General features: G+C 33.8%; 1 protein-coding gene and 1 pseudogene across 6 annotated transcripts in view; both read left to right on the top strand.

Annotated features, from left to right (window-relative positions):
* Lrba (LPS responsive beige-like anchor protein) overlaps positions 1 to 23644 on the top strand; it is a 607623-nt gene that overhangs the window by 515710 nt on the left and 68269 nt on the right. For all 6 annotated transcript variants that reach the window (XM_048813495.1, XM_048813494.1, XM_048813493.1 and 3 more), the window contains one exon: positions 14932 to 15099. In XM_048813495.1, the coding sequence (XP_048669452.1) occupies positions 14932 to 15099 (168 nt within the window). The remainder of the gene's footprint in view (positions 1 to 14931; positions 15100 to 23644) is intronic.
* Positions 190 to 9473, top strand: LOC125619761 (annotated as a pseudogene).

Genomic DNA, 23644 nt, shown 5'->3' with positions numbered 1-23644 from the left:
AATATGTAAATCAATGGATGTGTAACTGATGTGATTCTGCAATCTGTGTATGGGGTGAAGGTGGGAGTTCATAACCCACTTGAATCAAAGTGTGGAATATGATATGTCAAGAAATTTGTAATGTTTTGAACAACCCACAATAAAAAATTTAAAAAAAAAATAAAAAAATAAAAAATATTAGAATCACAAAAGCAAATAATGTTTGTTATATCATTTTAAAACTAAAAGAAAAACATGTAGTCAGTGTCCTGAGTAGATAGTTTGTGCATTGTTGTTACCTGCAAGTATTTAAAACATTTTCCAAAGATTAACAAAGATGCTGGGCACAATGGCACATGCCTGTAATCGAAACCCCAGGTACTTGGGAGGCTGAGGCAAGAGGATTGCAAGTTCGAGGCCAGCCTCATCAACTTAGCAAGACCCTGTCTCAAAATAAAAAGGACTGGGAATGTAGCTCAGTGGCAAAGTACTCTTAGGTTCAATCCCTCGTGCCCCCCACCAGATTAATAAAAAGCATATAACCAGTAGATTTAATGAAAATGTTTATTGAAGTAGAAAATAAGGGACATTTTCTCTGTTCTTTGTACACAGCAGTTTCATTTAGAACCTATGAACAACTTCATTTATGAACAAATAGTTCATATGTCAAAACAAAATATAGAAATTAAAATACATAAAATCTTATATAAATTGCTGATGTTCATTGATATTTAGAAATTAGAAGAATGAACTTTTTTTAAATTTTCTTTTCAAAGTAGTTTTTTGCTTAATGGATTACAGTCTTCTGTATCAAAATTCTTTGAATCTAGTAACCAACGAAAACATTGCCATTCTCTATCGTGATCTGAAGGCTAATTTAAAAAATGTAGATTCTCCCAGTTAACATGCATTAATATAAATTATTACAGAGTATACATTAATATATAAATATCCATTAATATAAGTGAATATAATTTAATGAAAAATGATATAAATTTCTTATTCAATTGAATAAGTATTTTATTACATGTATACTATGTGTTCCATTCCAAAGATACAGGTATAACCAATGCCTTCTATAAATTCATATCCTAGGAAAGAAGACAGAAAAGTAAACTGTAACACAAGGTGAAAATATTAGTTTTAAAAAGATAACCTGTCAGTGCAAAAACCAGTGAAAAAGCAGTCAAACCTGTAAATAATGCCTCTCAATTGACATGGCGCATTGATTTGGTTCCACTCTGTAATGCTTATTACTAGTGTTTCTAAGTTATGTATATAAACCAATTGTGAATAATTCTTGTATGAAATGGTTTCATATTTTTAGAAGTTTCACGAATACCACATTTGGGGGGGGCGGTCATATACCATTCTGTATCCGAATTATTCAAAAGAATGTGTAGTGGTTAATAGCATAGCTCTAAGAGTCAGACAGCTCTGGGCTCCGGTTGTAACTGTGACATTTACTAGCTGTGTGACATCAGGCAATTTACTTAAGCATTCTAAGCTTCATTTGTAAAACAGCTTTTTAAAGTGTAGTGCTTATCTCCTAGGATTATTGTGATGATCAAATAAAACAATCCTTGTAGAACATTTAGCACAGAACTGGGCACATCATAAGCATTCACCAAATGTTAGTTTCACTGTTATCGTGTTGCTGTTCTTTTTTAGTTGGTCAGTACATTTCCCCAGGCTGATCTCCACATGCATTTTTCTTGCATAATGCACGTCTGTCTTTGTACTTTGTTGAGTGTATTATTGATGTTATTTGCATCCATCTTGTGGACGTTGTTGAAGAGAAAATAAAAGCTTGAAATATGATACTTTAATATCCACTTTACTTTTTTTCCCATGTAATCATCCTACCTCAAATTTGATTATATGGTTAACAAATTGTAGGTCTCTCATTTGCAGTGGCTGGAAATCACAGAAATTCTTCTCGTTTTTCTTGCACTGTATCAACTGGATAAAGTTTCTATGGTCAAGTTCATGCTTCTTATACAATGTTGAAAGTACAAGTGCTTCAGCATAAACCTTGAATTGTGTTAAATCAGAAGAATTTCTTAAATGTCATTCATTTGATAGACATTTATTAAGGCCTTACTGGATAATTAGATGTGTGATCACAGAATTGGAAGAATATGAAACCTGCCCTTTGGGGCTGTCATTATGAGGAGCAGACCCGACCAGATAGTAACTAATTAGAGAAATAGATTAAGTGATATATTCATTTATTCATTCAATAAATGCTTTGTAGATGTCTACTATATACACATCATATAGTAGAGACAGTATATAGTACCTGCAGTTTGGAATTTATTGTTTCGTAAGGGAGATTAACAACAGATAAATGTACAGCTTGTGATAACATGTAATGTAACAAATAATAAAATAATACTTGTGTTATTTACCATGAAAGAGAAGCAGGGCTACTTTGCAGAAGTGGTTCCCAAAAAGTGATTTCTGGACCAGTGGCATCATATCACCTAAGATTTTATCATAAAGGCAAAATTCTTGGGATCCTAATTCTAATGAAATTCTGTGAATGGGAGCCAATGAATCCAGGTGACTTTCATGCATGTTAAAGTTGGAGATTCACTGCTGGGAAGGAAACCATGGAAAAGGTTTTTGTTGTTCTTGTAATTTTTTTTTTTTTTTTTTTTTTTTGATACCAGGGATTGGACCTAGGAGCACTTAACCACTGAGCAACATCTCTAGTCCTTTTAACTTTTTTTTTTTTATCTTGAGACAGGGTCTTGCTAAATTGCTTAGGGTCTTGCTAAGTAACTGACACTGACCTTGAACTTGAGATCTTCCTGCCTCAGCCTCCATAGTTACTGAGATTATATGCATGCATCACCTTTCCCTAACTCATTGAGAAGAGCAGTCACTTCAAATTCAGTGGCGATTAGTGGGATCAACGGGAGGAGGGATCAAAGGGGAAATTTTAAAGAAAGAGAACAGTATGGATACTGTTTGAATCATTGGGCCAAGAAATAATGAAGTATGAAACAAAAAGAAGGAAAGAATTTGTAAGATAGTTAGTAAGCTTATTGTCTGATTGGGTAACATTTTGGTGTATGAGAAGAAAAAGAAATGAAGAGGACCAATACATTTCTTACTTGTTTTTCTGGATGAAAGAATTAATTCATGACCAAAAAAGTGGGGGAAATTATCCATCTAATTTTTTTTTTGTTGTTGTTATATTAAGTTTTGAGCTACCTGAAGCACACCAAAAGTCGTCTACTAGACAGTTGACATTTTGGATGCCATGGTGCCTGGAGCGAAGGGAGGAAAGATGAGCATCTGCTGGACTTATACCTTAGCAAAACATTTTCAGTGGTGTGCCTAGAACAGAAAATGAGAATTCAGTTAAGAGGTAAACGAAACTGCTCTTTTTCATGGCATCTTGTGGACGATCAGCTGTACCAAGATGAAGCGGAACATCCCCTTCCCAGCCACTGGCTGCCAGAAACTCATTGAAGTGGACAATGAATGCAAACTTGGTACTTTTAATGAGAAGCGTATGGCCACAGAAGTTTCTGCTGACGCTCTGGGTGTAATGAAAAGGTTATGTGGTCCGAGTTAGTGGTGGGAACGACAAACAAGGTTTCCCCATAGAGCAGGGTGTCTTGACCCATGGCGCGGTTCACCTGCTACTGAGTAAGGGGCATTTCTGTTATGAGCCAAGGCCAACTGGAGAGAGAAAGCGCAAATAAGGTTGCATTGTGGATTACAATCTGAGCATTCTTAACTTGGTTATTGTATAAATAAATAAATAGATAGATAGATAGATAGATAGATAGAAGAATATTCCTGGACTCACGGGTACTATTGTCATCTACTGGACCCAAAAGAGTTAGTAGTATCTGCAAACTTTTCAGTCTAAGGAAGATGATGTCCATCAATACGTTGTCAGAAAACCCTTCAACAAGGAAGGCAAAAAACCCAGGACCACCAAAGCACCAAAGATTCAGCTTCTCATTACTCCACTTGTCCTGTAACACAAGCACCAGATTACTGCTCTGAAGAAACAGCGTACTAAGCAGAATAAGGAAGGCTGCAGAGTATCGCCAAACTTTGGGCCAAGAAAATGAAAGAAGCCAAAGCAAAAATGCCAGGAAGAGATCACTAAGAGGCACAGGCTTTCCTCTCTGAGAGCTTCTACTTCTGAGTCCAGTCAAAATGAAGAATTTTCAAGAGTAACAAATAAGATCAGACCTTCAAAAACAAAACAAAAAAGAGGTCAAGAAAGATGGTTTACTTAATTCCACTTCTTTTAAGAAATTTATATTATTGATCTTATATTGCCTATATATTCATGACTGTGTAAAAATAAATAAGATTGATCCTATAAACTAGCCATTATTCTATTGATAATGCAGAAAGAACCAGATCCATAATTTGCTGTGATTTAGAGAATCTTAAGAGTATTATTACAAATGTTAAGAAATCTCTTCAAATGGACAAAGAGACTAGTTCATCTGCTACTAAAACGAGATGCATTTTATGAGGGTTATGAACAGTGTCCACATTGTCTACAGATTTCGTATATCTGACTTTCAGAAAAGATTACGTCCCACTATGCCCAGTTATAGTCTGTGGTTATCAGTAGTTCTCTTTTTTAGTTGTAGATGGATGTGATACTATTTATTTGTTTGTTTTATGTGGTGCTGAGGATCAAACCCAGTGCCTCACACATACTAGCAAGTGCTCTACCACTGAGCTACAACCCCAGCCCTGCAGTAGTTCTCAGTGTGAATAGCTGATAGAGCTCAGTAGCCAATATGTAAGAATTCTAACCCAGGACTCTTTAAGGATAGCAGATTTGCAGAAGAAAGACCTCACAGTTGGTAGTTTTAGCCCTTTTAACTTTATTGTTAAAAGAAGGTGATCATAGTGCCATCTTTCAAATGCTGCCACATTTCTTCTGAGATCTGTAAGTAGCTAAAGAACATATATTGTAAAATATTATATCTGCTTCAGTCTTGAAGACACTAGATTTCTGTTGTCTTGTCTCAAGGTCTAGCTATTCTTCATGGTACTGAGAATTGTAATGACATCTTCGAAACTATATTGAGGGCTAGGGCTGTAACTCAGAGGCAGAGCGCTTGCCTAGCATGTGTGAGGCACTGGTTTCAATCCTTAGTACCACATAAAAATAAACAAAATAAAATAAAGGCATTCTGTCCATCTGCAACTACAAAAATTTTTTTAAAAACTATATTGAGGATCATTTTAGTCTAGCAGGTACTTTGTGCTTTGTAAGGTTTTTTTTTTGTTTTTAGTAGAAGATGTATTTTGAAAGTAAGAAATATTAACTACTATGTTCTATTTTGTATCAAAATCTGGTACAGATTCAGTGTTCAAAACTGAATAAAGCCTCACTGTTTAATTTATAACTGTTAGTTACATGTGGCTGTTGATCACTTGAAATGTGGCTAGTCTAAGTTATACTGTATACCTCTATAAAATAGTAAAATGATAATAAAAAATAATAAAATGAATACCAGATTGTTAATATTTAATATAAAATAATAATTTTATGTTAATTGCATGTTAAAGTGATATTTTTATATTCTCGATTAAGTTTGTTGCTCAAATTGATTTGCCTGTTTCTTTTTAAAATGTAGCTAACAGAAAATTTTATATTATATATGTGGCTTACATATATTCCTACTGGACAGCACTGGGATGAAGTCTTGGTGGTCTTTTGTTAACTAAAAATGGGGGTGGATAAGGCATGCCAATACTGAGCATGAACATACTTTAGTTGTATTTTAATATTGAAACAGTATACAAACTTTTGTTATAGTTTTTAGCCTTAGATCCTAAACAAAGGCTTAGGATTGATTTCAAGTCTATTTTTAAAAGTTCACAACATGAACACTAAATTCCAAACTCAACCCATCTTCTACCATCTAAACTGTTTCTACTCCAGTGTGCTAAAGCCTAAAGTTGAAACCAGGCTGTCATCTCAGATTCCCCTTCCTTCACCCCTCACAACAGTACTGAGATATCGGTAATAACATCTTAAACCTTTCTGAAACTCTCCCTTCTTCTCCTTTACCACTGCCGTTTTCTTAAGGCTTTCAGTTCCTCTCCCCTAGACTATTGTAGTCATCTTAGAGCCAACCTTGCCTTCTTTATCCCCTACAAAGGTACTTTTCATCTCAGAATCAAGCCCCACACAGGACACATAGTCGTCATCAGTCAGTGTTTGTTGAATGAATGGCCGAGAGAACTGTTAATGTTAATCAGTAGTTGCAAAGTGAAAAAGATCTTTAGTTTTACATTATGTACATTATGTAACTGCATACACAAAGGAAACACAGATATAATTTGAACCTCTGACTAAACTTATCAATGCTTTAAAAATATTCTACAACTTTTGCATTTATTGTCTTTAACTCAGGTTTTTCTTTATTGGATCTTCTTGGAAATGATGATATAATAAATGTTCTGTATTTCCATGGAATTTGATTTGCCAGCACAGGTTTATGGCGGTCAGTCCAGGGAATCATTGGTGCCATGCAGACAGCTCCTTGTTTTTGTCTGGAGTCCCCATGGGATTAAAGTACATCTGGCAATAAGTAGGGACTCTGGTCTGGCCATCTTCAAAGGCAGGAGGCTGCTAGTATTTATCAGATCTATGTGGATAAGCCAATGGGGAAAGATTACATTTTTTTTTTATTTTGTTTTCCTTCCTTTTGTAACTTACTCTAAAATAAACCTCCAGGAGTTTATGTACCAAATTAATACATTTTTGATGGTTGTTAAAAAGGAAACCTATTTATTTTTGTAAATGTAAGTAGATAATTGAGATTTTTAGATTAATATATTTTTGTAATCAGTTTATCTTTGTATAATAGCTATGTACAATCTTCAAAATTAATTTCCTAGGGATACTTTATTAATTTTTTTGGATTTGAGCATTCATGTTTATCTGTTTTAAACATCTTATGTCTGTAGGTACTAGGACATTGTGTTTAGCATTTGCAAACTTTTATTTATCTGTGTGGGAAACTTACCCAAAATTTCTTTCTGAGGAGAATCTTGGACCTGTATTGACATGGGCCACTACCTTTTCTTTCATTTGATGCTCCTCACATTTTTAAAAGGTTATTAAACCTTGTGGCTTGGTTTACCTCTTGCTGAAACACGTGGCCCTTCATTTAGCTGACAAAATAAAATGGCTGCATTCCAGGCACTTGTCATGAAGTATAATCTAGAACCTACCATTCAAAGCCTCCCCAAGAGGAATAATGTTTACTCAGGATTGCCTGAAGAGTCTCTAGTCTCTTCATTTGTCTATACCTTAAATCTGTCCCAGGATTAAGTAAGTCCCTCTGCTAGTCACATACCTGGATTCCATCATATTGCCGAGGGAGGAATTTCTTATCTCAGGAACAGAAATAATGTGTTTTCCAGGCCATCTGGTTTGTTTTTACATTATGGTCATTTCTGACTTATAATTGTTTGTGTTTCTTTCTTTATGTTGCCTGCTAGAAAGCTTAGCGCCAAATACATGGCTCACCTCTAACAGTCTATAGAATTTCCCTGTGCAACACCTTCTTCTTATCCTTATTTTTGCTTACCTAGCTTCATTTTTGTTAAATGTCACTTACCAAATATACACATTATTGCAAGTTTTACAAATTATTTTCTGAACAAAGACTCATAAAATGCAGACAATAAATAAAAGACTGGTATAGTTGTTCCCATCCATTCTTAACATACTAGAATTTAATATACCTCTCTATTCCTATGTGTGTTGTACTACAACTAGTTTAACATATCTGTATGTTATGAATTCCTAAATTTTAGATTAAGAATGACCTAAGGTTGAAATGTTAATTAAATGTTTTAATGTTCTATAGTTCTAAAGAAAATAGTGGGATAAAATGTCAGCATACAGGAGTATTTTAAACATTAAAAAAAATCATCTCTCTGAAAAGGAGGGTAATTGTACAAGTTTGCCTAATCCTTTTGATCTTGGCACACAGCAATACAGACTTCAGTTGAGATTAAAACTATGAATTTCAAAGGAAACATGGCCTTCAGTGTGTAAAATATATAACAGCTGGTTGACTAGTCCATTTAAAACTACACAATAACAATCGTAGACACAGTGATTCCCTGCCAAAAGATGCACGAGTGCTTGATGGGTATATCAAGATGTGATACTAACACACACTTTTCTCTAGTAATGATATAAATGTAGAAATGAACTGTGTACTGTCTGCTCCAAAAATCTCTCATCTGCCCAACAGTTCAAGGGCAGTTTAGAAGGAGAGAACTCGTTTTAGTGATTTCTCTATCTGCTTCTCGGGCTGAACTTCAGTGTGTTATTGACTAAATTTCATTTTTTAAAACTGTCACAGATATATTATTTTTATTGTTAGCATCCCACAATTTTTTTCTCTAAATCTTTGATCCCTTTTTTCTCCTTTTTGGCCTTTCTTCGTGACTTACTGGTCTTAAATGTCATTGCTTCACATATATTTTCAAGTACCTAATGTTAAATTTTTCTAGGTAAATTATGTAAAATTTGTTTTTGGTTTTCGTTATAAATTTGTATTATGTGAACTCTGAAACATTGTGATATATTTGTAATCACTGTAGGTGTAAGTTAAGCTCATGTTAGTAGATTAAAGTTCATTAAATATTTCACTATTTCTACTATTGTATTTCATCCATAAAAGTAATTCTTAAACAGGTTAAATGAATGCATTTTCAGAAAAAAATAAGGATTGATATGGATTTATCACTTCCATCAAATTCCATTTGGAAAGAAATTTGTATTCTGAATGTGTATCTGCCGAATAGGAAAATATGTTGATTTTTCTGTGACCTTTTTGGTTTGAGAATTTTGATGCACCTTAGTTAATAGCAGATTTTCTTTTTTGCCTTAGTTTATTTCCAGGCAGGAAACTGTGAATTTAAATGTACAATTTTAAATTGTAGATTTAAAATTTCCTAAAGTTACTCATATTCACCACAAATTCAGAACCAGCACTTTAGGAGTTAATGTATCTTATTAGAGGGACAGGAAATCTGGCAACTATTGCAGAAACTAGACCTAATGGTGCACACAAACAATTTGTCAGTCTTCTTAAATGTGAATAGCTTTCCGCAAAGTGGCTGCTCTTGCTTTGTTTGAACAGGCTAAACTTTTCCTTTTTGGACTTTAAATCTTAGAAGTGAAATGCGATCCACATATTCAATCAAAATCATTTAATTCAAAGCATATTTTGATTGGAACAAAGTTGACATGGAAAGAAACTTTAGAATAAAAAAGTTGAAAGGACTTTATATCATATATTTAGCAGGAAAATTTGAAACAGTTCTAATTAGGCTGAAAAAAACAGCTTTCTTCAATGTAAATTACAAAGGTCATATATCAATGTTAAGGAAACATTACCACTAGTGTTTGAAATCCAGCACATGCAAACATAACAGGCCAGTTCATTTTAAATCTGTGTGTGTGTGTGTGTGTGAGAGAGAGAGAGAGAGTATTGATTTTATTTCAAGTGAAAAACACTTAAAATTCCAAGTTTATAATTTTGTATTGCCTTTTTGATGATCCAAATTTACTCAAATTAAGATTCTTAATTAATTTTAAGTACAATTAAATATTTACCAAATAAATTTTTCATTCTTTCTCTCATTAAAAGTATGATTCATCAGGAGAGTTAATCAGTGATTTTCACATTTGTATTTGAAATGTATATGCATGGCATTTTGTATCTTAGAACTGAATCAGGCCTTCTAGAAGCCTGGAGGAGTAGTAGTGGCATAAAGTATGAAGAACTTTGAATCTGGACTGTAGTTCTATTTCCTTCTGGTCATGTGATTATTTCTGAACTTAAAAGTATGTAAATGATATTTGATCTTTTAATTTGACTGTTTATAAAAATCATTTATCCCATAGATATCACTAGTTATTTTTTTAGTTTTTGTTTGTTTGTTTTTATGGTTGGGGATTGAACCCAGGGCCTCATGCATGCTAGGCTAGTATTCTACTACCAAGCCACATTCTCAGCCCTTATTTGTTTTGTTTTGTTTGGTTTGGTTTTGTATTTTAAGTGGGTGACAGGATAAATAAATATTAACATTAATTGACAATAACAGCATGAGAAACATGAATATTATACAAGTATAGCTTGTTTGTCTTGGTAAAGTTATCTAATAATTTCTTTGTTAATTGAAATCTATTTTCTTTGATTTTACATAATTTTTACATTTGTGAAAATTTTATTTTTAAGGGAAATTGATAAAGTATCTAAATATGCATAAATTAAATCATGATTCATGCCTTTTATTTTTGAACTTTTATTCTCAAATATCTTAGAAAGTGAACTTTTTATGTTATCACTTATTTTGACTCCTTTCTACAAAAGAAGAATAATTTTATATAACATTTATATAAATAATTCATTTCCTTAATGGGTTAGTTTCAGGAAAACATAGATTGCATTCTTTCAGTAAGATTTATTGTTAGACACATATTCATATGTTATAATTATTTCTGACACAGGGTTACACAAGCCAGTTATTTATGAATAATTTACTATTATCTTTATAATATTAAAGCTTTAATTTGTTGATATCTGCATGAGAACAAAACAAATGAAAATTTTACTAATAAGTGTTTTATTTGACATCTGTATACTGTGCTTTTTAGCATATTTCAAGTGTTTTAGTTTCTGCCTAATAGATGTCATTAAAAAAAACAGATATCAGCCCCAAGATAGTTTGTCAAGACTAATATGAGTCCCTCTGGATTAGATTGACAATTTCTGTGAGGCTTCATATCATAATCTTTTCATAGTCTTATTTGATCCTTAGCAATTGGACATTAGTTACTGATTTATTTTATAATAACTCAGATGAGTTGAGTATTATTGTATTGTGTTGGACATTTTAGTGGATTTTCTTTTTTACAGATTTTACTCAGAACACACATCCGATGTAAATGATGTATGCACCCTGCTAGGGGAGTACTAACAATTGATTGGTTGGGTTCCAGAGGAGCATGGGAAGAATGTTACTATCCCCTGGCTGCAGACCGTATTTAATGCCAGTCTTAATGAGGATTGTCTGTCCTAAAGGCTTTGAAAGACTCAGATGCCTAACATTCTACTAGCAGTGTGTGTGTGTGTGTGTGTGTGTGTGTGTGTGTGTGAGAGAGAGAGAGAGAGAGAGAGAGAGTAAATATGTAGACTAAATAAGAATTTTATATAATGAATACTTTTAAAAATTTTAGTCTATAAAGAAGATGCTTTAAAGAGTTTAGTAGAGGTTTTATGTTTTTTGTTATAGATTTTCAAAAACAGAAGTTATAAAATGTAGTCCTAGGGTTTTCCATTTTCATTGATTTTTTTTGTTTGTTTGTGTTTACTTCTCCTTAATTTCCTCCAGCTTGTCCTTCCTTCTTTCCTCAAGTCTTTGGTAGGTGCATTTGTTTATTAATATATACTCTTGGTTAGGCAATTGTTATTCACTGATATCAAGAGGATGTTAAAGTCCTGAGCAGATTTTGTATTAAAATGATTTTAAAACTTCTTAGAATTCTATGTCATGATTGCCCTTTGGACATCCCTTTTTAAAGCTTTAGTATGTCGTAAGAAATGCTTGAAATTAATGAAATTTTTAGGTTAGTTTTTAAAAAATTATTTGAAGTTAAGCTGGGTGCCATGGCACATGCCTGTAATTACTTGGGAGGCTGAGGCAGAAGGATCATAAGTTTGAGACCAACTTGGGCAATTTAGAAAGGCTCTGTTGCAGAATAAAAAGGGCTAGGGATATAGCTAAGTGACTGAATGCCCCTGGGTTCAAGCCCCAAACCAAACCAAATAAATAAATAGGTTTTTGAAATTTATTCATGAAGGTGGTGTGTTTATCAACCTCTGAAACAGGTTCTGCCAATAATTCCATGAATTAATGGTTGATCTATGACAGCTACTGGTAGGACTGAACCATGGCACTGTGGGTTTTCTCTGCATGTGTGTTTGCAGAATAATATGAGTATAGAGTATTGTTTCTTTCAGCGATTTTGCTTAAAATTCTGATGAAGTGTCAAGATGCAAAGCTTTAAGCATTTAAATCTAACCAACATCACCATTTTGAATGTGCATAAAGAAGTAATCAACCATTAGGAAAACTCACAACAAACAGTTCTTTGTTTGATGACACATAAAATAAAATTGCCCTAGTTTTTAGAGCTTTAATATTGAGAAAATTCATTTGTACTTTGTCATTTGCTGAGCCTCCTAGAATTTTATAGCCTCAAATCACAACACCATGGACACTCAGGAGACTCCTGACTGTTTTATCTTATTAAACAATTTTGAAATCATTAATTTTTAATTAGCTTGAATGCAGGTTTTTTTATTGTTTCAATAGTGTTTGTATAAGAACTAAACGTTTTTTATTTAAACTACTGGCGAGAGTATTATTTACATAAATAAGTATGGGTTCTAAGAATACATACTGTGAATTTGCTTCATATAGTAACACTTCTTAGTAGATTCAGAGATGTTATATGCAAAACTGTTATAGTAGAGTTTTTTAGCAGTTTGTTAACCCAGATTTTTGAACAACAACCAAAAAGGATGTAAACTCAAAGATATGTGTAAGTCCTTCCCTGATTGAAAGTTCTAATTAAGTGAATTGGAGAAAATTAACTGAAATTAGCTGTCAGAAAGTCACATTTAAATGAGTGATGAGCTAGTCTGGCAGTAAACATTTAAATGATATAAATTGCCATTTAAGTGTATGGTTTAATGTTTGTCATGCATTAATGTGACATGAGACTGCAGTGACAATCAAGCAGCTTGCTCTAATTTGAACATATTTAGGGCTTTTGTGTGGAGTGCACTGCACACAAATTAAGACAATTGCTGTTTTTATGTGTCACTTTAAACGTGTGCCCCTACTCCCTCCCATCCCAACCCCGGCCTAAGTTAATGAAACAAACGTATCATTTTTGTGTACAACTGGCATTTTAGTTCCTATATTTTAGATGCATTTTAAATGTGTGTACTTAAAATAGGAATGTACTTCAAATTATTACAAACTCTTTTCTTCTTATTTCAAGTAGAATATGAAGTAGTTTGTGCTGTCTTATCTCTTTACTAGATTTGCAAATATAATGAATTTTATAATAGATGTCTAAAATAGTAACTTTTACAACAGAAACTAGCTAAATATTTTTTAGGTATACTTTGATGTATTTCAGATATACTTTGGAAATGAGAATTGCCTTATGCCTATACTTTTATTTATAGTATTATATTTTGTAGTATTGCAAAACCATGTTAAATGTCATTAGTTAAGTGGAATTTATTATTTGTATCTAGCCATAAACTGTTTTCTTGTTCATATGTACTTATTTAGTACAGCATCTGTTTACACAAGAATACCCCTGTGAATTAAAATCTTTTGTCATGTAATAGTTTACATCTCATTGGTTGCTTGCTATAGATGTTAGTAAATTTGGGGACTGGGTGTGTAGATCAGTGGCACTTAGTATGCACAAGCCCTGGATTCAATTCCTCCAGCACAGGGAGAAAAAATAAAGGTTATTTTAAAACCCACAGAGTTCTTATCTATGCTGCAAAACAACAAAAATACATCATGATCATATAGTTTTACTCAAAAAATGGAGCTCATTTCAGTGAGATACATTACCAAACATAACTTGGTATACTTTTTTAATTGAGCTTCAACATTTTAAGTTCAAGAATTATCTATTGGTAAACTAATTCATAATGTTAAACTTCTATTTCGGAATTATTTAGAACATTATATAGTATAAAGATGAATACCGTCCTAAAAATTAATTCCCAGTTTTTAAACTCTTTAATATTTATAACTTTGTAAAAATTCAGCAAACATGTGTTGTTACCTATTGTATTTTTGCACAATGCTAGTAAGTGGGAATGTCATGATGAATGGGAAGTGGATCTTGTGCCCAGTATTTCAACTGAATACTTGATTATGTTCATTCATTATTTATTGGGCAGTTATGTTTAATAACAAAATATTTGATCTGGTTTGATATTAATACTTAGAATAATAATAAAAGTATCCAGAATATTTAGTTTGTTAGCAAAAAAACTCAACCAAAATAACTAAATAATTGGGTTAATAGTTTTTGCAGTAGACAACAAAATATTTTAATTCCAGAAATATTATAAATATTTCAAGTAGATAGTAAATTTTTAATGTTTTCCTATTTGCTTTCCCAAAGTCACCTTTACACTGTACAACCTCCATTGTTTGAAGCATAAATTGAGTATCTGTCAAGGCCTGAGTTACAAATGTGACCAGAAGAGGCCCAGTCCTCACAGTGCTTACTGTACTGCAGGAGCATATTGAAACATAAGCAGTGATTCTAGTTCAGAACGATAAGTGCCAGAAAGTCTTTCATCATATACAAAGGAGAACAGATTCTGTTAGAAAAAAGGCTATCAGAATTAATTTTATTTTATTTTTTCAAGGCAAAGGAATTGAATCTAGGGCCTCACACACTAACAAGCATATACTCTAACCACTGAGCAACATCTATCCCCAATTTTGTTTTGGTGAGCTTGTTCTTGATTGTTTTCTGACTGGCCTTGAACTGGCAATTCTTCTGCCTCAGCCTTTTAAGTAGCTAGGATTATGGACACCCACCGCCAGTTTTGTTTTCTTTAAGTCCTTCTCCTTTTTTATTTAATTTTTATTAGTTTCGTTTATTTTATATTTTGGTTGTCTTGGGGTGGGTGCCAAACCCAGGGCCTCAGGGGTGTTGGGCAAGTGCTTTACCAATGAACTACATCCCCAGCCCTCTTAAAGTCCCTTTTGGTAGTAAGTTTAATGTTAAACTTTTCTATTTGTTCTAAATATATCTCCGCTTTAAAAATAGAATTCAGCCTGATGATATTATTCACACATTTTTTTCAGGCCCTGGAAAGTGAATTTGTTTCCTGCCAGCTTCACCAATGGATTGATCTCATTTTTGGCTATAAGCAGCAAGGACCAGAAGCTGTGCGAGCCCTCAATGTGTTCTATTACCTGACCTATGAGGGAGCTGTCAACCTGAATTCAATAACTGATCCCGTGTTGAGAGAGGTAAGTTATCTGACTAAAACACAAACTGGTGGTATTAAATATCACCTTCAGTATCCCTCAGTTGTACTAGTGGAGAAACTGAAACTAGATGGATGAAGTGAATTAAGCAGGGTAAACTATCAATTAGTGACTTAGTAGTGACTTGAACTCAGATCTTCCCTTCTACAAAATGTTTGCCTCAATATGCAATGAGAGCTTTTTCAGAGCTATTTACCATTTTTGTAGCTTTGGAGACTGCTCACATGATTTAAAATACTAGGAAATTGTGATTAATTAATGAAATATTGGGAGCATAAATGTAAATGCAATGAAACATTTATATGCAATACATAAATACATATGTAATTATATTGAAATCAATAGTTGAATCACAGTATAAAACTCTCCTGTGTCATTAAACTTGGTGTTAGATGTTAATGAGATTTGTGTTATCCTTGTGAATTATTTTCTAAGGTATAACACTTAAAGTATAATTTTGGCAAATGCATTATTCATAAAAAGTTCTATGGAGGGTCATGTATTTCTAATCTATTTATACATCCAACTTACCTTATATGAAAAATTATAGAATTGAACAGATACAATCTCAAACATATATATAATTTTAGAAGAGAAACTATATTTAAGAAACCAGAGGCTTTGATTCATAGGAAAAATTGCATATTTTGAAAGATACATTATTTGTGATATGTAAGGTTTATTATTTTTCACCAGGACTTCATATATTCCTTTATAGTTCTACTTATGATGTGACTGTGTTGAAAATAGATAAGGACATTTTAAAATAAATTGGCATTTTATCACTTGGCTTATGTGCTTGATAGATATTAGTACATAAGCAGAAGCATGGTGTACCAGATATGCATTTGCCCTGACTTGTTCAAGTTTTGAATTTCTGGGGTTTTTTTTAATTTTTTTTTTTTTTTAGTTGTTGATGGATCTTTAGTTTATTCATTTATTTATATGTGGTGCTGAGAATCGAACCCAGTGCCTCACACATGCTGGGCAAGCGCTCTACCACTGAGCTACAACCCCAGCCCCTGAATTGCTGTTTTTTACACCTTAAAAACTGTGGAGGCAGAGAACTAAGTCCTATGAACTCCTGAAGACACTTCCAAAGCCTCAGAGTTTTTGAAACTGTTCCTTCCAGAACATTTTATTAGAAGGACTTAATTTTATTAGAGGAACAATTGACTGCGTGACATAGAACATACATAGAATTCTGTTTGTAAAATTGAGGTCAGATCAATGTGCAAGTAGAATAACAAAATAGTGCGCCATTTTATCCTTAGAATAGAATAGCTTGAGTGTGTTTACCTTCTTTTATATTGTTTTAGTGAGATTTGAAAAGTGTTCCTTTATTCTATAACATGCCACTGCTGCTTCAACACCCATACTGCCATTTTGTTTTTCCATGTTCCCTTATGGTAATTGTTCACATTGCTACATATCTGGTCTACAACTGAATTCACACTATAAAATTGATTTATAATGTTTTACTTCATATGCTAGATATTTCTTTTCTTTCTATATAATCTCTGTGTTTTTAATTTTCAAATTCCATAATATTTTGTAGAGTTACTGTGGAAATCTACTTAGCATGATTTTTCCCATTGAAAGATGCTATTTAAAAAAAAAAAAAGACTTATTTTGGTGTGTCTAAGATGATGTAACTAGCTCCTCCTTCAACTTAAAGTAATCAAAGTCTATGCAACATTTACATCATAAAGATGGTGCTCAACCTGTACCTGTTTGTTATGGCCAGTCAGCTGGTTATTTCCTCTTTCAGTGGCTCAGTAGGATTGACTTTTTATTCTGGGTGCCCTCAACATACACCAATGATTTCCAAAGAAGGTTACTGTATTCTGTTTACAGTGTAGTCTTAATACAGCGTACTGGAATGATGGGAATATTCATATCCACATTGTACATTACAGTGGCCTGGAGCCACATGTGGTTGTGCGCTTAAAATGTGGCTAGTGTGATTGAGGAACTGGATATTTAATTTTAATTAATTTTAGTTAATTTAAATTTAAATAGGCACATATAACGAATGGCCACAGCATTAGACAGTGAGATCTAGAAGACTGTCATATATGTCTTTGGTAACTATGTTTTCTGACCGTGATTTCAGGACCTATGACCTGAAAGTGAGACATTAAGTATTTTAAATTAATTTGTTAGGTAAGAATTTGAAATTGGGCATACAACATTTAGACATTAGATATATAATGAAATATAGGTATAAACTAAATTATGTATTTTTTTAATCTCAACTATATAAATAAGGTTTTGTTTTTATTTTTGTGGTACTGGTAACTAAGCAGTACCAGGATTGCTCTACCTCTGAGCCACATCCCCAGCCCTTTTAGTTTTTTATTATGAGACAGGTTTTCACTGTTGCTCAGCTTGGCCTTAAACTTATTATCCTCCTGCCTCAGCCTCCTGAGTTGCTAAAATTACAGCTATAGACCACCACACCTGGCTCAAATAAGTTTTTTTAAATTATGATAAAATAAAATACTTAAAATTTATCATTTTTACCATTTTTGAATGTATGTTTCAGTGGTATTAAGAACATTCATATACGGAAGTGGCTATGGCCCAGTGCGTGGTACAGTATGTGCTGTGTGCTTATTGTGCACAAGGCCCAAGGCAGGGCAATAGCATCACCCACATTGTTGTACAGCCATCACTACAATTCATCTCCTGAAATTTTTAATATTCTTAAACTGAAACTTTCTTCACATGAGAGAATAATTCCCCTTTCCATCCTCTCCGCAGTCCCTGACAACCACCATTAATTTTTTTTTGTCTTTATGTATTTGATTATTCAGGGTACCTCATATTAATGGAATCTATATTATTTGACCATTTGTTTCTGACTTATTTTATTACCATAGTATCTTTAAGATTCATCCATGTATAGCATGTATGGAATTTACTTCCTTTTTAGGGCTGACTAAATTTCTGTTATATGCCGTTGCCACATTTTGTTTATACACTTTTCCACACTTGGACATTTTGGTTTTTTCTTACCTTTTGACTTTTGTGAATAATAAAAACATTGGTGTACAGGTATGTCCCTGCTTTCAGTTCTTTGGAATATATGCCCAAAATTAGAGTTGGTGAATTATGTGATAATTCCATGTTTAACTCTTTGAGAAACCCACCATACCAAATAAATTTTTAATATTTATTTTTCATGATCATTATTTGTTAATGACTATTTAAAACATTTGTTTAAAGTTTCTTTGACTTCCCTTTCTCTCCCACAATAACTCCCCACTCTGTCCTCTCTTCGATTCCTGGCAACCACCATTCTGCTCTCTGTCTGTATGAATCTGATTACTCTAGGTACCTCATGTAAGTGAAATCATATATTATTTGTCTTTTTTGTGTCTGACAGGTATTATCAGAAAATTAAGTCTTAAGCACCCTGATTTATTTTTATATACACATATATTACACATTAGATTCTACATTCGTTAAATATGCGTGACCTATGATGTTCTACATATAGTATGTATGTTTTTGAAATGAGAATATGTCTCTTTGTTATTTAGTGTTATTAATATAAATATGCTTTTAATTCACAAAGCTTTCTGAATGTGATTAAAATATAATCCTTTATTATTGCCTTTCCATAGCATTGGCCAGTGCTAAATCTTATGGCACAAGGCCGTGTGATAGAATAAACAAATAAATAAAATGATGTAGATTTGATTCCTTTAATAACTACTAGTTGTTTGATTTGGATCCTACTCAACCTCTATTTCCTCAAATGTAGATTTGGTATGATATTGCCCACCCATAGAGGATTAGATAAGGTATCATTATGTAAAGTGCCTGGCATATCAGATCATAATATTCTGCAGGTGTTATTCCTTCCCTCATGTTGTTCCGAGTTAAATCCAGGTTAGAAAACACAACTGTAAGATGACATCATAGAATTAAAGCATATTGACACTAAAGAAGCGGTTAGAGACCATTTCCTAGGGTACACATGCAGAGTTCATTGTAAATTGAAACAAGAAGAAAACAGAAAACAAAAGTATGTCATTGATTTATTCATTTTTTTCAATAACCTTTTATTGAACCCAAATTATTTAAATAAGGTTAAAGGGTTGAAAGGCAAGTCCTGCCCTCACTCAGCTAGAGTTCATTATCTAATGAAAAAATAGAAATAAGTAAACAATTATAATACACTGATAAGTTTAGTATTGGGATAAGTATATGTATGTATACATGCACAAGCACAGAGGGTGGGTACTAAACTCAGACTAATTGAACCCAGGCATGTTTTTCTGGGAAATGGAAGGTTGGAGCAGCATATTCAAGGATGATTCAGATCACTGAGTAGAGTCATGGGCAATGAATATCTACACAGAAGATACTTCTTAAGTTTGTGGCATGTATATAACAGAGATCATGGATGGAGAACTGGGTGTATATGAAATGGATTGGAGGTGATAAGGTAAGAGGGAGAAAGGAACCAAATCATAAAGGGCCTTCAAATCCATAAAAAGTATGTATATATGCCATACAAATACATTTACATATTGTTTATAAAGGAAATGTAATTGCATTCTAAGACAGTGAGAACAGTGGAAGGTTTGTAACATGACCACGTGTGTGTGTGTTTTAGAACCTGTCTGGAAGAAGTTTGAAAAGGTGAAAACTGAAAAGTGCCTATTGGATTTTTCTCAATAAGAAACCATTTATGACCAGAGATAATAGCTTAGAAGCTAGGGGATTGTGCTGTGAGTGGGAGGTGAAGAGATAAATATGGTACAGAAGAGAGAGTGATTTAAGGGAGGTTTTGGGCGAGCTTTGTTTGTTTGCTTTGTAGCACCTGGGCTGGAACCCAGGGCTCTACACATGCAAGGCAAGTGCTCTACCACTGAGCTCTATCCCTGGCCCTATGGGAAAAATTGTTAACAACTTTATTGAGATATAATTCAATTCATATGATATAATTAGGTTATTGAAAACATATAATGGATTTTAGTGTATTTACAAAGTCATGCAAGCATTACTACAATTTAATTTAAGAACATTTTTGTCACTACAAAAAGGAATCCTTGTACCCATTAACAGTCACTCTTAGGGAGACTTTTCTCTTTTGGGTTTTAACTGTGTTTCATTGGAAAAATCCAAGAAATGGGAAGCATGTCAGATATACAGAAAGAAAGCATGGAAGAGACTATCAAGCTAGAAGAAAGTGGAAAGGAACAAAATCCAGAGCACAGATAGAGATAAGCTCTGGTTGGGAGTGAACCACAGTACCTCTTCTGAAACTGGAGAGAAGGGCATCCTGGCAGGGGCCTTGCACAAGTCAGTGTCTGAATGAGGGGGCAGGGCAATAGCATTATCTATGCAGGTTCCTACCAAGGATGAGCCAATTGTTATGGAAATTTCTGACTAGTGATAGATGCCTAATAGGTACTGCTTTGAAGGTATTAGTTTCTTTCTGTTATTTATTTCCTTTATGTAGTTTCAATAGCAAGAAAATCAGTGTTAAAAAACTTGAACAGAGGTATATATTTCTCTGTGTGTGTGTGTGTGTGTGTGTGTACAGACACAGGGATGTTTTGCTTGGAAATATGGTGAAATGTATAAAAAGGGATTGAGGTAGAAGAGGGTACAATAAAACTGATAAAGAGATATTTTCCAAATGACAAAATATGGATCTGAGGTGGACTGAATAGATAAGGAAAGCAGGAAGGAGCTGATAAATTCAGAGAGTTTATGTTTTTATTCATTTATTCAACAAATATTCGTCTTGTTCAAGGTGCTACAGAGCTGAGCAACACAAAGTTCCTGCCTTATGGAATTCATATTGTAATGGAATGCACAGAAATAACTAATAGAGACTATAATTACAGTTATGATTTGTGCTATAGAGAAGATAAAGGCAGAGTTGGTGGTAGGGAACTGTTTAAGGAGATGGTCACAGGCTGCTTCTCTGTCTTCATGAACTCTGGGATTGCAGTAAGACTGTACAAGGACATGGAGGAAAGTGGCTCCTGCTTGTGTGGCCACACTTGTTCCTGTAAGCCCCCGCTGGTACAGCCTCCATGTCAAGTCTTATCTCAGAGCTCCTGGCAGTTGTAAAGCTTTCACCATTGCTGTCTATGAATTCATAAGCCAGCCGTCACCAGGCCACACCCATCTTTTCTTCAGAATCTTGTTCCAGTGAGGTACTTTCACATCACTAATATTAATACATTTGTACATCCACTTGACTTAATTAAAGCATTGTTTCTTGAAAATCATAGTAATGATACCAGGATAGATTTGTGCCTTTCTTAAAAGTATAAAAAGCAGACCAGACCAATTTCTGTTTCATAGATCTACTTTTTCTTATTTCTGCTCTAAAATAGTTTAGTTCAGAACACTTTTGCAATCACCCAGTCATACACAGATGCAGGATGACAATGTACAAGTCACATATTTGTCTCTTACTTGACAAAAGCCCCATTCCTCTGGAGGAAGTTGCTGTTCTAGAGAAAGTGGTTAATACATATGGCATAGTAAGTGATCATAAAAATAATCTCTCTATAAAAAGAGCACTAAACGATAGAAATAATAACCATAAGAGGAGGAAGAGTAATCAGAGAAACAGCCTGCAGCACATTAAACTTTTATGTTGTTTTTAATTTTTAGAAAACAGCTGGGTTATCAATATACATGTCTGCTTTTACATATATCACACACCAGAAAGAATTTTTTTTCAGGCAAACATGCTAATCTTTTTCCAAATATCTTGTGACTCCCCAGCTACAGATATATTCTTATCTTTAGCTGTTTATTCTGCAGATGCCTTTACCCCTTTTTATTTCTCTCTGGTATTATTTTTTTTCTTTTCTCCCTGCTTTTACCATATTTTAATCGACTGTATTTTCCCATTATAAAATATATTCTTTCCTAGACAGGGATGAACAGATAAAAGTTAGTCATTTTCTGGTTATTACTTCAATGATGGAGTTCAGTTGGTGAGAAATAAATTTTTTAAAAACCCTCAACATATGTACATACGTGTGTATGTGTGTATATGTCTGTGTGACGTAAATTGAATATGGAAGTACAAAGGAGGAGCAGCCAATTAGAGTAAGTCAGATTAAGGAAGTAATAACTGAGCACAATCCTTAGGAAATAAATAATGAAGTAGATGAAGCAAAAGAAAGAGAAGAAGCATTCAAAGCAGTGAGCATAGCATGTGGGAAGGAGCATCAGTGGCCGTGTGAGTGGAATAAACTACATGTAGGTGAGAGGCGTAAATGAAGTTGGTGAAAAAGAGCAGCAAGATTGCTGATATCTCCCAAACATATCTGGAAACCGTATGTGTTTATCATTAGTCCAAACCACCATCACTGTCTCCTCAGGGACCAATGTGAAATAGACTTGCTCACCTATTTCTTTACCTACCTACATTCCACTTCCACAGAGCTGCCAAAGTAGTATTTGAAACCTATAAATCAAGTCATGCTACCCCTTACTTAAACCTTCCTATTTCACATTAAACAGAGAGTAAGACCCACATGATCTGGCCATGCCTACATCCCCAATCTAATATCATCTCTTTCTCTCCTTCATTTATGTATCCTATCATACTGACCTTCTCTCTGTTTCTGATCATGTGAAGTTTATCACTGACTTGACATTCTTTTATGATAGTTATTTATTCTGACTACCCCAGATTTTCATTCATTTTCTGGTTCCTAGTTGTGTATACATCAGCTTGAAGTTCATCTCCTCCTCAGAGAGGGCTTGCCTTCAGATACACAACCTAGCTATCTTTTTTTTTTTTTTTTAATTATCTTAGTTCATTTGTGCTACTGTAACAAAGTACCACAGATTGATTTTTGTTATTGTTCTGAGGTTTGAACCCTGGGGGTGTTTTACCAATAAACTATATCCCCAGCCCTTTCTGTTTTATTTTGAGACAGAGTGTCACTGAATTGTGCAGGTAGGCCTCAAACTTGCAATCTTTCTGCCTCAGCCTCCTGAGAAGCTGGGATTACAGGCATGTGCCATCATGCCTGGCTAAACTGAGTAATTTATAAACAATAGGAATTTATTTCTCTTATTTCTGGAGTCTGGAAGTCCAGGAAAAGGATGGCAGCAAGTTTATATCTGGTGAATTCTGTTCTCCATTTCCAAGGTGGCACCTGTCCCTGCATCCCCTGGAGAGAAGAAACACTGTCCTCACAGGGCACAACATGGAAGGCCTAAACTAATTTCCTCCAGCCCTTTTATGAGGCTTGATGCATTCATGAGGATGGATCCTCTTTTTTCATATATAATCATTGACTAAGCCCAATTACTTTTTTTTAAAATTTTTTATTGTTGGTTGTTCAAAACATTACAAATTTCTTGATATATCATATTTCATACTTTGATTCAAGTGGGTTATGAACTCCCATTTTTACCCCATATACAGATTGCAGAATTACATCAGTTACACATCCATTGATTTACATATTGCCATACTAGTGTCTGTTGTGTTCTGCTGTCTTTCCTATCCTCTACTATCCCCCCT

This window comes from Marmota marmota, unplaced genomic scaffold, assembly GCF_001458135.2.
Source record: "Marmota marmota marmota unplaced genomic scaffold, marMar, whole genome shotgun sequence".
NCBI classification, from domain to species: domain Eukaryota; kingdom Metazoa; phylum Chordata; class Mammalia; order Rodentia; family Sciuridae; genus Marmota; species Marmota marmota.
Note: the sequence above shows the minus strand (reverse complement) of the source record. Positions and strands in the feature narration are given on the sequence as shown.